General features: G+C 37.1%; 1 protein-coding gene across 1 annotated transcript in view; it reads left to right on the plus strand.

The window, feature by feature from the left end:
- Window positions 1-17595, plus strand: part of CPNE8 (copine VIII) — a 147653-nt gene that overhangs the window by 110760 nt on the left and 19298 nt on the right. Inside the window, exons 13-16 of the mRNA XM_009324392.1 lie at window positions 2282-2343; window positions 12734-12780; window positions 13528-13709; window positions 15651-15778. Of these exons, the coding sequence (XP_009322667.1) occupies window positions 2282-2343; window positions 12734-12780; window positions 13528-13709; window positions 15651-15778 (419 nt within the window). The remainder of the gene's footprint in view (window positions 1-2281; window positions 2344-12733; window positions 12781-13527; window positions 13710-15650; window positions 15779-17595) is intronic.

A 17595-nucleotide genomic window follows, 5' to 3' on the forward strand; every position in this document is an offset into this window, starting at 1 on the left:
GCCTGTATTGATAACGGGGGTTGCCCCGACCCAGGTGCAGGACCTTGCACTTGGCCTTGTGAAACCTCATGAGGTTCACACGGGCCCACTTCTCGAGCTTGTCCAGGTCCCTCTGGATGGCATCCCGTCCCTCTGGTGTGTCGACCGCACCACTCAGCTTGGTGTCATCTGCAAACTTGCTGAGGGTGCACTTGATCCCACTGTCTATGTCATTGATGAAGCTATTAAACAGTACCAGTCCCAACACGGACCCCTGCAGGACGCCACTCATCACCAGTCTCCATCTGGACATTGAGCCGTTGACCACTACCCTCTGGATGCAACCATCTAACCAATTCCTCACCCACCGCACAGTCCACCCATCAAATCCATACCTCTCCAGTTTCAAGAGAAGGATGTTGTGGGGGACCGTGTCAGAGGCCTTACGGAGGTGCAGATAGACGACACCTGTAGCCCTTCCTGTGTCCACTTTCTTTCCTCTTTCCTTCTCTACTAGTGTTCTCTACTGTTGGTTTTGTAATTTCTTTTCTTTATCAAGTCCTCTTTGCCCCTATTTGCCCTTACTTCTATTAGTCCTTTAAGCTTCCCATATGCTTCTCCAAATCATCACTTTCCAATGTGTTTGCCTGCAGTTCGCGTGTTTTTCTTCTCCCTGTCATTCACCCAAGGTATTCTTTATCCCACAGCTTTCTAAATTTTCGAACCAGGCACCGAGACCATCATTCTCACTAATAGGATGTTGGCTTCTGGCAAACTTTAAGTACAGTGGATATCGATCATTGACTGCTATCTCACTGCTGCTTTTAAGGACTATGTACATACAGTAGCCAATCTCAATTCATTATTACTTAAGGGGTCATTTTAAATTCAGACACACAAACTACATACTAAGCAGAAATGCTTCAGAATACATGGTTAGTTTCGAACAAAGAAAAGTAGTGAAATTTAAAATTCATGTATAAAACTTGGAACATCAGTAGTCATTGTCTGTATGGAAGTAAACACTTTGGGCACTTTGGAAGGGTGTTGTCTGTTTCTGGTTTTTACCTTTTTTAATCAGATTCACTGAAAACATTTGCTTAAACTAATTAGGAACAAGATGACCAGCTCTAATAACAAATGAACCATTAAAATGACTGAGTCCAGTGAGAAAATGCATGGAAAATTCAGTCTTATATGCAAGAGTATGCTACTGATAGTCTGGTAGAACTTTATTATGGTCTTCTGTTCTCAACTAGAAGGGTAATTTGATGGTTTTAAACTTTGCAAATCACTAAGAATCACAGAGAACCTGTGATAAAGGAAGTAGGATAGAAGACAGAATTACTACCTGTAATCTCATTCTGAGTCCAAGTTTACAACATAGGAATATTTTCAATTTTTATATTTTGCTGCAGTTGGAGGCAAATCAAATCTTGTGACAAACTTCCATCCCCTTATTATTCCTTGTATCATTATCAGTGAATTTGCTTTCAGTAGTTAACTTAAGCAGTTTTCGCTGACTGCCTGATGCACTTATGTTATGAGAGAGTTTTGTGTCACTTTGTACATAAAACGAAAATAATTTGGATTGAATTCTTTGCTTCATACATGTTGTGCACTTTATGAAGATCTTAAATGCCGGATCTTTTCCACTTGAGTTTATACTTCTGTGACTCCAGTGCTGGAAATGCCAGTTAACACCTTTAGACCACTGTCTGTGTTTTGGACCTATATCATTTCTTGAATGGTAAAAGCTGGGACTGAAGAAATTTCTTATCTTTGCATTTTTTATATGTTCTACTTTAATTTTTTTTATATATTTCATATATATGTATAATTTACTAGATTTTTGCATTCTTGGCTTGCATCAATACTCAATATCACTTTTAATGTGAGATGAGAAATGACAAATAATTGTAATTGAGTTCTTTAAAAATTATTGAAGTACTCATAGAATAGATGCATTATCATCTAGCTTCTAATATTCGTGTGTAGATGTAGTGCACAGTGATCAGAAGGCATGCATGTGGTAACCTGCCCTGGAATACAATCTTCCATCCCTTACCTTTCACTTAAAAAAAAAAAAAGTAGACTTCCAGATTTGTCTCTTCCCTTTCAAGAACTGCCTATTGAAATGGTTTCATTTTTTTAATTTTCTTTTTTTTTTAAATCTTTTTTCCCCTAATACTGTAGGAAATTACATCTTAAGAATAGAGCTCCAAAAACATCGTGCTTATGTCTCTACTTGTTCAACTGGAAAATGACAATTCATGTCTGACTCTCTTTTATTTGCTTTCAGGTAACATTGCTTTCCTTCCTAATTGAAACCGAAGTTTCATTCCTTGACTATATTAAAGGCGGGTATGTGATTGGCAACAAACCTTTATTGTTTTCACAATCTCGTTGTAATTCACTAATAATTTGTATATGTGCTTTGCATATGATGACTGTAAGTAGTATCTGTAAAGAGCTGTATTGTTTCCTCATTTTAGAGACTGTACTTTCCTACATAAAACCTGCAGATAGTTATTGACTGAAGTTATGGAACTTTGCTTATAATGTTGGAATCAGTGTTGGTACTAAAACACTGAGATTGAGTAATGACCTCTGATCAGCCAGTGAGAATTGGATTAACCGAAAGGGCATTATCTATATACTATTAAATTAGTCAAATGCTGGTTTATTTCTTCTGATTACACTGACCTTTGGTGTATTTAATATTGGCATTTATTTAGAGTCTTTCCCTTTCAAAGGCATTTTTTCAATACTAATTATGTGAAATTTATAACATGTTCAATTTCTCATTTATCATCATTTTCCCAAAAGGGAAGTAGGGACAAAAGCATCAAATGGCTTACCCTAGAATATGCCTGGAAATGGGATCGAATCTCAAAAATTCCTGGCTCTTAACCTCCCTGCCAGAACACAATTATTCTCTAAGATAAATGGAAATAATTTGTTGTACATTCCTAGGCACTTAGTAGGGATTTTTGAGGCATACAGTCTGAATATACATTTCACATTTATTTTAGAGAATTGATTACATGTGAAGAAACGAGTTACTTTTTTGTGCCAGTCTTCAACCAGGCTTCAGCTGAAATAAAAAAGAAGTCTGTGTTGTGTTTTGGCAGTAGCAATAATAGGGCTTTGTCTTTGTTCCCTACAGTGGTAATCCTACAGATGAGAATGTGCTTCAGGTTTATTCCTAACACATTCATCATTGAAGTTCATTAAGTTAAAGTGATGCCCCCAATCATAATTATTAGCTACAGAGAAACTGTCAGTAAGCTATCTCGACAGCCATTGCATTCAAGGTTTTGAAAAACCACAACCAGTTGTACTCCATACTGAACTGATAACTTGTAGAGAGAATGGATCATTGTTAAGATGTACTCACACTGTTGACCCTAACCCATGGGCTGCTTCAGAGTGTAACTTTTTTCTCTCTCAAGGACTAACAGCCTCTTTGATGTTTCAGTTCTCCCAAACAGTTAAATTTTAAAGTTAGAAAATCCAAATTCACTGCTGTTCGATCTCCGTCCAAGAAAATAAATATTTTCACAAAGGGTGAATTCAGTCTGTTACGTATCTCAAAACACTGTGTCTTTTGGCTCATTACGATTAAACCTGACAAGAATATTTTATGCATAGTACTTAAAAATGGGAATGCTTAATTAGGGTTTTTAACAGGGATGTAGACATATCCTCTTTAAAATTCTTAACCAATATCTTTGGAGAAATTTGTGATTTGACTTGCTCATTTGCTCGCTCTTTGGTGGCTGAACATATTTTCTCATTTGGATAGGATGCAGAGCCTCTGCAACATTTCAGATTTGATTGTTTGATATTACAATGTTGTATGGTATACACGACGGGTTATGGGTGACCTTCAGAGGGAGTTGTATAGGCCCATCATTGGGGCGTGTAAGTAGTGGGACACATTAGTGGAGGGAAGGGGCTGTGTTAGGGAGCAGCCATCACTCCCCAGAATAGCTGGGAAGCTGGGAGCAGAGCTGGGTAGCATGGCTGGCAGGGCAGAGTCTCAACAGCCAGGGCCCAGTTGTACAGGACATGGGCAAGGCAAGCAGGGCAGGCCCAGAGATGGTGGCCAGGCTCAATTAAGAGTCCAGATCATCAGGGAAGTTTGTAGTGATGAGGCAGACTGAGGTCAGGGTGGGAAGGTAAACCACAGATCCAGGTCAGGATCAGGTCCTAGTTTACATACTGAGCATAACATCATATGGCATGGAATATCCCTTTGGCCAGTTTGGGTCAGCTGTCCTGGCTGTGCCCCCTCCCAGCTTCTTGTGCATCTCCAGCCTTCTCAGTCGGTAGAGCATGGGAAGCTGGAAAGTCCTTGACTAGTGTAAGCACTGCTCAGCAACAACTAAAACATGGGTGTGTTATCAACATTATTCTCCTACTAAATCCAAAACGCAGCACTGTACCAGCTACTAGGAAGAAAACTAACTCTATCCCAGCCGAAACCAGGACAGATTGCCAGGCTGGCCTATGGTGGACAAGGCAGGGAGGTCAAGCCAGGAATTCAGTCCATGCGTCAAGGTCTGGATTAATGGACTCCATGGCCAGACGTGGGCTTGACTGAGCTGGAGACCCATACTCCTCTGACGTAGCTCAGGCAGGGACTGAAGGCTGAGGCTCCTGAGCCAATGTGGGGGCGTGTGGTGGAGGGCCGAGGTGAGTCTGTTTAGGGCCATTTTTAGGCTTTTTTGTACACTCAGGACCCCTGCACTTTGTTCCAGTATGCTTCTGGACTGCAAACTATCAAGCTTTTCTAGAATTGCTACCGTTACCTCCAGTTCAGTTCAGTTACCTGGAAACACTGCTGCTGGAATACTTCTTGTCTATGTTTGCTCTCTTTGGATCCTACAGTTTCTCCTCAGAGAAGATTTAATTCAGTTGTTGACTGCATTAGAATCTGTTACAGTTTAGCAAAGGCAAAACTTCCTAACATAGGTCAGGCATGCTGTCAAGGTACTACTTCATCTTTAATATCTGAAGAATACGTTGACTCTATATGCTATAAAGAATTCTATCAGCACATTTGCTTGACAAGCTGTTCTGAGGCACCTAGATTGCCACAGTTAGGAAATCAGTTATTTCTATGTTTCTGAGGCCATTTCCAATGATCGGTATGGCTTGTTGTGCCTGCTTTGAATCACTGTGAGTAACAGATAGACAGCTGCTTGAGATAACAGAAGAATACTTGGAGCATCGAGGTTCTGGATGTGATTTCCGTATGAACAGTCATGGTCAGTCTGTTGTGTAGCCCTTCTAATTTGTGCAAGTGTTCTGTTTTTAGTAGGGAATCCTAGAGTTTGAGAGAAACAGGTTACTTTTATTAGGACTGCTGTTGCCTTTCTCAGGAACATTCCTGTTGTGGACTTTAACAGAAATAGAAAATGGCCATCCATCTATGTTTACCGTATATGTATACACAAATGCATGAATGAACAGTTTTACCTCTAGTGTAGCTGTTTGTTCTTTGAAGTGTGTTGTACTTATATATATATGCCACAACCATCTTATTCCCCATTCATTTAAAATCCATCTCTACAAGAAGAGTGTGTATAAGTAACTGAGGAAGTAAGTTTTATATCTAAATTTGGAAAGAAAAGAATATAGCAGGTGCAGATATAATCTTTTTAGGGTGGTTTATCACATTCTCACTGAGATGTTACAATACAAGTTAATAAACCTAATTATCTACATTCTATAGACAAATAATAGAAATTTTGAACACAAATAATACTTTGTTGTTCTTATTGATATTTTGTAAATATCTTTGTAACTGCAAGTTGAAGACTTGTGATATTAATAATTACCACTTAAGCTTTTTTCCTCTTTTTATATAAAAAAGTATAATTCAGTAGAATGCTCTGTGCTTGGAAGTATGAGCAGTAATACTTATCATTTAATTATTTTATATAGAATCTTGTTTAGTCATTCATACAGTTATTTCTGTGTACATGCCAGTGAAAATTCTAGAAGTACTTGTATAAAATGTTACCTACCTTTCTGCAACATCTACGGTTTTTTAAACATGACCAGGAGGCTGAGATTCATTTTCTTAACTTCTCTCTTCCTTCATTCGTCTCATTTAAGACTACTACATATCAGTTGCAGTCCAGTTAACAGATTTTGAAGGAAGGGGAAGGAGAACATTATTTTGTCATTAATCAGTCTGTTTTCCCTTCAAGTATGTCCTCCAAAATTGGGGTTTTTTTTTAGTTCCCTTTTTTTTCTTCCATTTAGTTAGCAAGGGGAAGAAAACACTAATTCTGCAATAGGCACAATATTGGCTCTTTCATAAACGGATGCTTATGAAATACTTCATGTTCAGAACTTTCATTGTAATTGATTTGAGGTGTCTAGAACTAATACTGATTTAATGGAAATCTTGACAGCTTTAACTGCGACAAATTGGGATTACAGTATTGATTTCATTTATGTTTTGAGTCTGCATCTGTTTAATTGGGATATTCCATTATAAGTATCATCAATATGACTGCTGTTTTTTTAAAGAGCTTTGAAGAATGAAATAGAAGTTTGTCCATAAATTCTAATTCCGTTTTACTACATAACGCTGGATTTTATAGCAGTATGGCAGGAAAGAGGTGGATGTCTCTTTTGTATCTGAATATTGCATTAAGTGGTGCCATCTTAGTAGCTGGCTTTTCCTTACATCTTGATACTGAATCGCATATTTTGCCACACTGACCTTCCCACATTTAAAGTAGGTACATTGTGCTAAAAATTAATGTGTATTTCAAAATCTGATTTCTCCTGCCACTTACCAATTAATAACATATTCCTATCAAAACACCTCCAAATAAATGAATAAGCTCAGGAATGTAAGGGATATGGCCTTGAAGAGGAATGCAATTGAAATTATCCTGGTTTACAGGAATGACTGTCAAACAGTTAGTTTATAGTCTGCTCTGTTTTTGTCTGGAAGAGAGACCAGGAGCCAAAAAGCTGCAAGACTTAATGGACAGAAAGGATATTTCTGTGCAGAAGTTTTGAGCCTGTTTGACTTATTAGAATAGGGAGTGAGCTAACGAGTTATTCTAGGCATTTGTAAATCAATAAAATTCAGGAGCTGAATCCTTTTGCAACTCAAAAATACTAAGTCATCTCTTCTGTCCCAGATTAGTGGAAGATAACAGGAAATGTTTTCCTGCCATCGTGTTAAAAGCCTTACCTTCATCCAGGTTTTTGGAAATGAACACCCACACATTGTTTGGATTCTAAGGGCTTTGGACATACATTTTTTACTGAACTGTATTGAATCATTGATGGTCAAAATGGAAATTTAGGACTCCTTTCATGACAGCTATTTTCATCCAACCAGTACGCCATATAATGTAATGGCATGCATATTTGATGTTTGGAGGAGACCTCATGTGAGATACAGTTATGAAGCAAGGGATGCCATAGCTACATATTTTGGAGGCTTTACCATGTATTTCTTGTATCCTTGGAGAATAATAGGGAGTAATAAGACTATATAAGAGGAAGATCTTGTAGAGCCTTTATCAGAAAAATCTTCTTTATGTTGGTACGGCAAACAAGCATCTGCAAAGGGGAAATTATAAAATAACTGTCACTGGGGACTTAAATGCCATGGAGAGGATACAGCCTCTTGGTAGTGTTAGTTACTCCAATAGCTCCGTTGTAGAGTTCTGCGCAGTAAGTGGTCCTCAAACCTTCAACAGCTCCCCCCTGCTAACAGACCAGCTGGTTGTCACTCTGAAGCCACAGGAGGAAATTCATGATTCCTTCCAATGTGCTGCTTAAAAAAACCTAATCATTACAAATGTTATCAAGCCTAGTCAAAAGCTACATCCAGGCTTAGTTTGTTCCCTTATGTATATCAGTGCGGATAGAACTCTTATTAAAAGACGATAGGTTTCACCTTGCTCTCCCAAAGAAACAAACACAACAGCTGCTCTGTGGTTGTGAGGTGAAGATTACTGTTCCTTTTAAGATACTTTCTTCATTTCTCGTGGTAGTATAGGGTAAAATCACCTGTCCAGGTATCAAATAGATCATGTCTTTCTATACCAACTAAATTCTGGCAGAGTAGTAATGATTATCCAGCTCTGAATCCATAAGGCACATTGCTGTGCTTGGATATTCTGCCTGAGTTCTCCCTTGGGACAGGACATTCAGCAGCTCAGCCTGCCTAGCCAGGTGTCAGTGTTTTAGCTTCTGTGCAAAGCCTCATGACCTCACAACATCACTGATGTAGCAGGTGTCACGAGCTTTTAATGTAGCTCCTTGGAGAACTATACAGATGGAAAAGCAGGGACACAGCCTTAGCCAAAGAATTTCCTTATCAGAAACAGTAAATTTTGTTGTCTTTATGTGCCTTAAAATTTGCATCATTTAATCAGGCACCTAAATTTGTCTCAAAGACTTCAATTTTATATGCTTTTTTAAATTTTGAGCATCCTTATTCTTAATTAATGATTTTTCAGGTAATGTTCCTTACACAAAATACAGAAATCAATAATCTTATTAAAAAATACGTTATTGTTCATGAAGGTTAATATGTTAATAATAACAGTAACCTAATAACATGTACTTGATACAACCTAAGAATTAGTCTGTTAAAAAGAAATAAAACATGTAGTAGAAATAAAAACAGGACAGTGGACTTTCAGATATATTCATTACATTTAATTTGGTTCTAGAATAACATGTGTTACCATGAAAACACTTCTTAAAATGTCATACAGATTAATTTCCCAGTCATCCCATTTGGCTTCCAAAGTAGTTGTGTCTTATGTTTTCATGACACACACCCTTTAAATTAGCCTTCCCGGATTAATTTTTTAGTTATGGCTGGTTAATTTTTTCAGTCCTGGTGAAACAGTAGAGAAATTAATACCTTTTCTTAATGATCTTTCACACAAAATACACATGCTCACAATATTACAGCTGCTTTTGAAAATATTTTCTCCAGTGGTACTAATTTGAAGTTGAATTGTTTGTTTGAAAGACCCAGTTTTGTTTTCAAAAAATGTTTAATTACAATCTGATAATTTTGACTACAAGAATTGACCTTTATTTTGTACTTTTTTGCAATTCATTATTTCTTTCCTCAGAGGTCACTGGTGCCTTGTGTAACTTAGGCTTCTATGTCTCTTTTCCATGAGATCATATTCAGAGGGATGTTTCTGATATAGAATGATAGAATCGTTTAGGTTGGAAAAGACCTTTAAGATCATTGAGTCCAACCGTTAGCACTGCCAAGTCCACCACTAAACCATGTCCCTAAGTCTTTTAAATACCTCCAGGGATGGTGACTCAACCCCTTCCCCAGGCAGCCTGTTCCAGTGCTTGATAAACCTTTCAAGTGAAGAAATTTTTCCTCATGTCCAATCTAAACCTCCCCTGGCGCAACTTGAGGCCATTTCCTCTCATCCTATCACTAGTTACTTGGGAGAAGAGACCGACACCCACCTCGCTACAACCTCCTTTCAGGTAGTTGTAGAGAGCGATGAGGTCTCCCCTGAGCCTCCTTTTCTCCATACATATGTTGTATGATATATGAAATGAAACGGTCATTGAAAACATAGGGCGGTCACAGTGTGGGTTTGCCCTAACAGAGTTTGTTCCAGCTTTCCTGGTTCTCTGTAAGACATGAATGACATTCTCTGTGGTCATGAGTCCATAATACAAAGCGACAGTTGCATTAAGAGTGGGATCCAGTTTGCTGAACTATATAGGCATTTAATGCCATTTTAGACTCCCAGAAATTTCCATGTTGTAGTAAGTACCCTGGAGGCTCTAAAATAACATTAGGAACCTATATTTAGGAAACTGAAATCTAATCTGTGTACAGTCATCTATAAATTGTTGAAATAAAGTAATTGGTTTAAATTCTTGCATATTTTTCTATAGCAGTATCATTGAAATGTACATACAGATGGAAACAAATTCTAGAGATGTAGACATCTGTTTTGATCTTATATCAGGATTTTTATAATTGTCAAATTGGCAGATACTGTAATATGCATACTCTTCTGCTTGGACAAAAATCATAGTCCAGATTACAGTGGATTGTAAATGGGAGAGGGAGTTTTTCTAGTTTACCAGATGGGTTTCTGTTATCTGGAGCAGTATACATTTGCTACAGATACACTGCTGTCCTGGTTTCGGCTGGGATAGAGTTAATTTTCTTCCTAGTAGCTGGTACAGTGCTGGGTTTTGGATTTAGCATGAGAATAATGTGATAACACACCCATGTTTTAGTTGTTGCTGAGCAGTGCTTACACTAGTCAAGGACTTTTCAGCTTCCCATGCTCTACCAACTGAGAAGGCTGGAAGGACACAAGACGCTGGGAGGGGGCACAGCCAGGACAGCTGACCCCAACTGGCCAGAGGGATATTCCATGCCATATGACGTCATGCTCAGTATATAAATTAGGGGAAAGCTGGCCAGGGGGGCCGCTGCTCGGGGACTGGCTGGGCATCCATTGGCAGGTGGTGAGCAATTGCATCATGCATCACTTGCTTTTGTATATTCTTTTATTATTATTTATTTTATTTTAAGTATTAAACTGTTCTTATCACAACCCACGAGTTTTCTCACTTTTACTCTTCAGATTCTCTCCACGACAACCGCTTTGAGGAATACTCTAGAAACTGATGCTGTCAGTCATTGCCTGTAGTCACATGAAAATTGACTGTCCTTTTTGCCATTAGATGTGGTTTTAATATTTTTTCTTTTACTTTTGTTAGCCATTTTCTTTTTTAATCTTCTTTTACTGTGCTTTCTTTTGTTTCTGTCTTGAATTCAGAATCTGTGAAACTCATTTCTTCTTACCAATTAGATCAGAGTAGCTGATCCAGGAAATGAGTTTACAAGTAAGTTTTGCTGTTCTTATGCAGAAGAAAAGCTGTTTGAGGTTTTTTTCTCAGTGACACATTCTTCAGCATGCTGAAGGATTTCTGTACTTCGTGTACCTGACATGTAATGCTTGGAGGAGTCTTGTTTTACTCTTCAAACACTGCACCACACCAAAGCCCTTAAAATTTAAGTACGGGGAGATTATAGCCCAAAAGCAGTTTTGCTTAGCAGTGCCAATAAGGACTGTCAGCATAAATCTAGAAATGGTATTGTATTAGACTTTTTTGTTATTGTTTTTCCTAACGTGTTATTATCTGAGGAAGACAACTTTTCTGCACACTATAGTGATGGTTGTAGAAAACTAGTTGACATGCACTTCTTAGGATCTTTATTCTTACAACTCACTGACAGTGCAGAAGGACATTGTGATTAAGAAGGCACAGGGCCTGACATTTGGGTACAGATCAAACATAATCTGACTTGTCATGTCATTAAAAATTTTTTTGTGAAACTGCATAAAGCAGAATGCAGAAGTATTGGCAGAAAACTTCTCTCATAAAGCGTAGGTCTCTCAACTTTTCAGAGATTGCAGCAGCTTTCACTGGGTTTTTTTTTGTTGAAGTCCATATTGAGGCCACAATGGTTTTAGATATATTCCGGGCTGAAGATGTTCCAAGGACTATTCTTGATACTGTGGGCATTGGTAGGCTTTTACCACTTTTTGGAGACAAAGTCCACCCATAACCTAGCTTAGTTTGCATTAGCCTTGATCAGTATGATAAAGTGATTCCATGTGAATTTTTTTTCATACCCAGCTTTTTATGAAATAACTAGTATTTTCTCTGGGCACGTCAGGTTATTTGAGCAGTAAAACCACTACTGCAAGGCCAGGTGTCAGGCTGTTGATGTTTAATCTAAATGTGCATGAGTTAAATCTGTTCAGTAACTTTCAAAGAGCTTTAATGTTTGCTAATTCGGTCATTAAGTTCATAGTTACACACACTGAGAGGCAGAAATTCGAAGGAAGGTGTAAAAGACTCTGAGCAAAATCTGAGCAAAAAGTCAATTTTCAAATTTATACAAACTGTTTTTCCTGATAGAGCATTACTAGCTAAGAGATTATCTCCAGAACAACAGTATTTTGTCCTAAAGGAAGTTGCAGAATAGAACTGCGTTTAATTGGATTGTCACTCTGTAAAAGTCTATTAATGATTAATATTTCTGACAATAAGTCTATGCTAACAACTGATCCATGCACGATAATGGCTTTATTTAGCTACTGCTCCAAATACAGATCTTTATATTCCTGCTTTCAGATTTTACTTTTGTCTTCCAAGAATTACCTTGATATGCTCACTCAAAGTATTGACTATGTTCATCACATGAAAGAAACCCACTGCCAAAAACTATGAAATCCTGTCCAAAGATTTTATGCATAGCATGATTTCAAACATGTTCTGATTGAAGACACAGTTTTAGTGTTAAGAAAAGGAGCAAATTAGTAAAAGCCTACTTCCCTTGTCAAAGTCTTCCATGACTAGGGATAAAATATGTCCAAGGAAAAATCAGTATTACTGTTGAAAATGAATTAATGTTTATGGATATTAATAACCTTATTAATGATTTTGGATTTTTCATAAACAATGAAAAAAGGAAGGATGGAGTAAAGTAACTGTTTTCAGTGTGTTAATAAAAGAGTGTTGCATAGCTCTTGGCTGGAACCTTATAAAAGAGTATTTTCAGTGTTTATTTCCTGTATTAGAAAGTCAGTGTCCTACAGTTTGTCCACAAACAATGTTATAATCTCTTGTTTATTTTTCCACATAACAGTAAAACTATTAATAAGATTTGTATTTGCTTTTTGAACAGAACCCAAATCAATTTCACAGTAGCTATTGATTTCACAGCCTCAAATGGTAAGAATAAAAATAAACATCTTGTGTATGTATATGCTATGTTCAGTTTTAAGTGTACATATGTGTGTGTGTATGTATCTATATCAGTATTCTGCTTAATTTCATTGTATTATTGATTATCTGTATGGCTGGCACCACCTGGAATCAGGATTCCATTTTGCTGAGCAACAGACTAGAGGCCAATTCCTGTCCAGAAAAGCAGAGCAAACAGAACAGATAGAAACTGAAAAAGCTAAATATAGAATTGAGAAAGTAGGAGCAGTCTGCAAATATTTATGTACTTTCTGATTTTTTTGTTTTGTTTTATATTATTGCTGTGAGAAAACTGACTAACTTAGAAGACCCCATTGAGAGGGGCAAAAGGAAGGAGTGAAGTGGAGTGAAGCAGAGATAGGTTTTGATCCTCCTCCAAAGCTGCTTTCAGAATGTCACAATACTTTCGTAAATTTCATCTTAAAAGTGTATATCATATTATAAAATGACACAAATCTACAAGTCTAATCACAGTTTCTTGCTCCCCTTTCAATGCTGAAGGTTTACAGCTACTACTGTTCACCTATTAAAAACGTATTGAGAACATTGCATTTTTACCTGGTACAACCATAGTTATGTATATAGGAAATAAGTTAATTTTCTTTTAATGATCTTTTCTTTCCAATTTCTGCTTTCTTAGATTTCTAACATTTTTAAAGGAGAAAATTTTGAAGTGATTCAGTTTTAAAGTAAATCTGATCCTTGATTCAACAGGTAACCCTTCACAGCCTACTTCACTGCACTACATGAATCCCTATCAGCTGAATGCTTATGGCATGGCACTGAAAGCAGTAGGTGAAATAATTCAGGACTATGATAGTGATAAAATGTTCCCAGCTCTAGGTTTTGGAGCTAGACTGCCTCCAGATGGAAGAGTATCACATGAATTTGCACTGGTAAGTAAATAAATATTTATATATTGTTTGAATTTCTTTAGTACAATAAAATTTTGGGAGTTAAGGTTGCAGTCTTAAGCCATTACTGGACAAGTAAAGAACAGAGGATGTGCTAATTCTTCTTTGTAAAAAACTGTTTCAAAATTTTTCATCATAGTGAAGTTACTGAGAGAAATCCAGAGTCAAAAAGTCCCTGTAGGCCAAAAATAATAATAAAGAAAAGTAATCATCTATAACCTCAGCTGTAGCAGCATGAGAAACAGATGCTTGAAAGTCTTCAGATTGAAGCTAATCTATCTTAAGAAGCAAGTGAATCATGATCCAAGATAATCTTTCATTATTGTTACTGTTCTCTCTCATTTTCTGGGATCTCTTTATCTTTTACAGGCTGCTAGTTTAGAGACATAGAGGTAACTAAATGGACTATAACCTGAGGTGACAAGAACAAATCTGAGACTGGTCCATGTGCCAGTTAAATTACAAACCTAAAATCTAACAGGATTTGCCAGAAAGGTTGATGTGTTATAAGTGATGCTTGTGATTAGTGTGGATGTTTATCTACTTGCTTATTTTGAGTTTTTTGTTCTTCTCTGAGTAGGGTAAAGTTGTCAGAATTACAGCAAGTGTAGGTATATCAGGTGAGTTTTAATTAGATAGCAGCAAAGACATGGCAGAAGACTGGTGATTGTAGATGTGTATTTCTTCTGTCAGCCTGTGCTAGAAAACAATGCCACATGTCTTATCTCAAGGAAAGGCTTTTCACATGGATAGTAATTTAAAACAGGTGCAATTGCAGATATTCATTTGAATCACAGACTTTCTTTGGACTTTTGTGTAGCAAGTTCGATTATATTGATACATATAATCTTAAGGCTCTTAAAACAGCAGCCTTATTCCTGGCTACTTTCAGTTTTAAAAGTTGTTTCAAAAATTAATTCAGTTAATTCATGAGGCATTGTGGTGCTTTTACAGAGGAAAAAACAGTCTTTTTTTCCTTCCTCCATATATAAACATATATAGATGTCTCCCATTTAATGCTAAGCAGTGTTTTCAACACTCTATTTTAATGTTCTAGATCAATTCCATCAAAAATCCCCTTTGCTTTTCTAGATTCTCAGGGAGGTATACTCTGCCTCAGAATGAGATACTGGCACATTAAGCCAATAAGGTGTTTGCACGTGAAGGAGAGTAAGGTGATTTGGAAGGTTTTGAAGCCTTACGTGGATCATTTGTCTGGCCTGACATGGGTCAGTAATCTGGGATTTAGCTTATATGTTTGTATTGTCATCTGTAAATAGGTATCCTCATTATAGAGTTATTATCGAGATAGGTAGTAAAATGCCTGCCCAAAGAATTTACAGTCCCAGCCACATCAGTGGGTTCCCAAAGAATAAGTTCCTTTCTTCATCTGTGTATAACAGGTTGAAAATCAGTTTTCCAATGCAGAAACATTGTACCAAAACAATGATGAGTTTTTAGTTTACCTTATACTCACATAGTGTATGAACATCGGGATCTACCTACCATTTCTTTTTTCCACATCTTTAAAATAAGAAATTATTGAGCCAGAGCTGTGCTCCTAAACATGATTCCAGTTTTACATCGGCCCTGTAATTCATACGTTAAATCCTCACAGAGAAATGCCTGTTACTGTTGCATGTAAGAAAGGCTGTTTAATTCCACTTAAGATGGTATTTGTGCCTAGGAACCAGTTCCAGTGATTCAGACTGCATATAACATGAGGCTGCTAGAACCTCCTTCCCTAAGCAGTTATCACTCACAACCAGCCATGGCGCTTACATTGGGCATTTGTAGTATACTCTATTAATAGATCCTAGAGTGCTTAGGTCTTTGCCACTTAAAAATGTACACTGGGTAATGTTTGCTAACCTATATCATTTTTGCTTCGTAATTACTTTGATCATCTCTTATTTTCATTAGAATGGAAACCCTCAAAATCCATACTGCCATGGAATTGATGGTGTAATGGAGGCATATTACAGGAGTCTAAAATCTGTACAGCTTTATGGACCAACAAACTTTGCCCCTGTAATTAATCATGTAGCCAGGTAAGCATCACAACAGGTACTTTGCAGAAACTTCTTATTGTCAGTACAACTGTCACATATAAAAGGCTAACATTTTTACATCATGCTAAACATTGAAAAAGGTATTTACAGTTGTTTTGTTTATTCGGTCTAACATGATTAACTTGCACCTTTGAGTAGGTTTGAAGACCATGTGCTAGTATTATGCAGAATTTCATTGCTGATTAAAAATAAATGCAAGTGATCCAGTTGATCCACCTTGTGTTAAAATCTTAGGAGAAATCATAATGAAAGAAAATTTTTGAGAGATCACTCTGCCATGTTCCTTTTTTGTCCTCTGGAGTATTTTTGCTTCACAGAAAAGACATAAATCTATCAAAAAATTTATAAAATGGATTTTTTTTTAGGCATATGTAGTTCGTCTAATCTCAAAACATCCAAATCGTCAACAAAATTTTCCAGGGTTCTCTGTGGCAACAATTCCCAGCTGGTGGTGGTACTGTTAAGGCAATAATACAGCAGCCACCGTTGGAGAGCCATGGTGCTGCGTTATGCAACACCTCATCTAACTTCTCAAAGTAAAACCCTTCTTGTGTTTGTAGAAGTTTCTTACAAAGGATAATGTTGCCTTATTTTGGCAGACAAGATCTTGACTTTACAGTATACCTCCATGTGTTGGTATAGGAAAAGTGGTATGTCTCAGATAATTTAGCTAACTACCTGAACAGATTTTATTTTATTTATACATACAGAGAAAGAACTAATGTTTATAAGATAAAGTGGTAGGGATGTGTAAATTGTTGTACTGTTAATGTTTTATTTATGAGCTTGCAGTATAGTTAATTGTTGGAGCAAGAAATATTTATTTACTATCTGTTCTTGCTGTTGTTAGTTCTACAGCCCAATGAAAAATAATTTGGAAATTCTATGGTGCAAAGAATTTTCTGTGCACCCCAGCATGGCTAGATACCTGATTTCAGTTATTTATCACTAGGATTAGTTGTTCCATCTTCGAATCATACCATTCAAATTATGTACATGTATATTCCATTGCTTGTCTTTAGCAACTAGCTGTCTCCTTTTAATCTTTCCTTTGACAGGATCTCTCCAGTAGCAGTTTTCAGATTGTGAGGAAATATGCCAATCCTTGTGACAGCTGAATTCCGTATATGTGGCATTCAGTGTCTGCATTAGCTATGTTAACTGGAAATCTAACCCATTGACTTTTCTAGCTCTTTCTTCTTCTTTAGAACTGGTCATATCAGCTGAGCTGGCTGGTTCAGAATTTAGCAATTAACCTCAAGCCTCCTTTTCATTGCAAAAATTGAAATTCTTGATCTAGTACCATCAAAGCATTGGCATAAGTTGAGTTCCATTTCTCAGCAGTTGTTTCTCAGGAATATTTGTCAACTTTTGCAGAATTACAGAAGCCCGTCACCAGCATTTGTAGTTCTTCCACTGAACTTTTGTCTAAATATCAAGTTGTTGCAAACTTTGGGAACTCCCTTCTGGTAGCAAATCACACTAAATTATAGAGGAAAAGCTAAGTATCTTCATGAAGATTTCCACTGCATGATCATCCTTAATACAATCCATGTATCGGTCCAGTTCTCAGTAACATCATTTTCTTTCAAGGGTCAGTTTCTTGGCTATTCTATTGACTTTCACAGACATCATACTAGAAATTATGATCTAGCCTGCAGTTACTCTTTGAAGGTACCTTCAGTCTCAAAGAAATTTCTTCTTCCCAAATCCCTTCTATTACAACTATGCCTCTGATGACATCTCTGGAAACAATGAGAGATGCTGGGGGAGGGGAACCTCAATCCATCCCACTC

This window comes from Pygoscelis adeliae, unplaced genomic scaffold (genome assembly GCF_000699105.1).
Source record: "Pygoscelis adeliae isolate BGI_AS28 unplaced genomic scaffold, ASM69910v1 Scaffold315, whole genome shotgun sequence".
NCBI lineage: Eukaryota > Metazoa > Chordata > Aves > Sphenisciformes > Spheniscidae > Pygoscelis > Pygoscelis adeliae.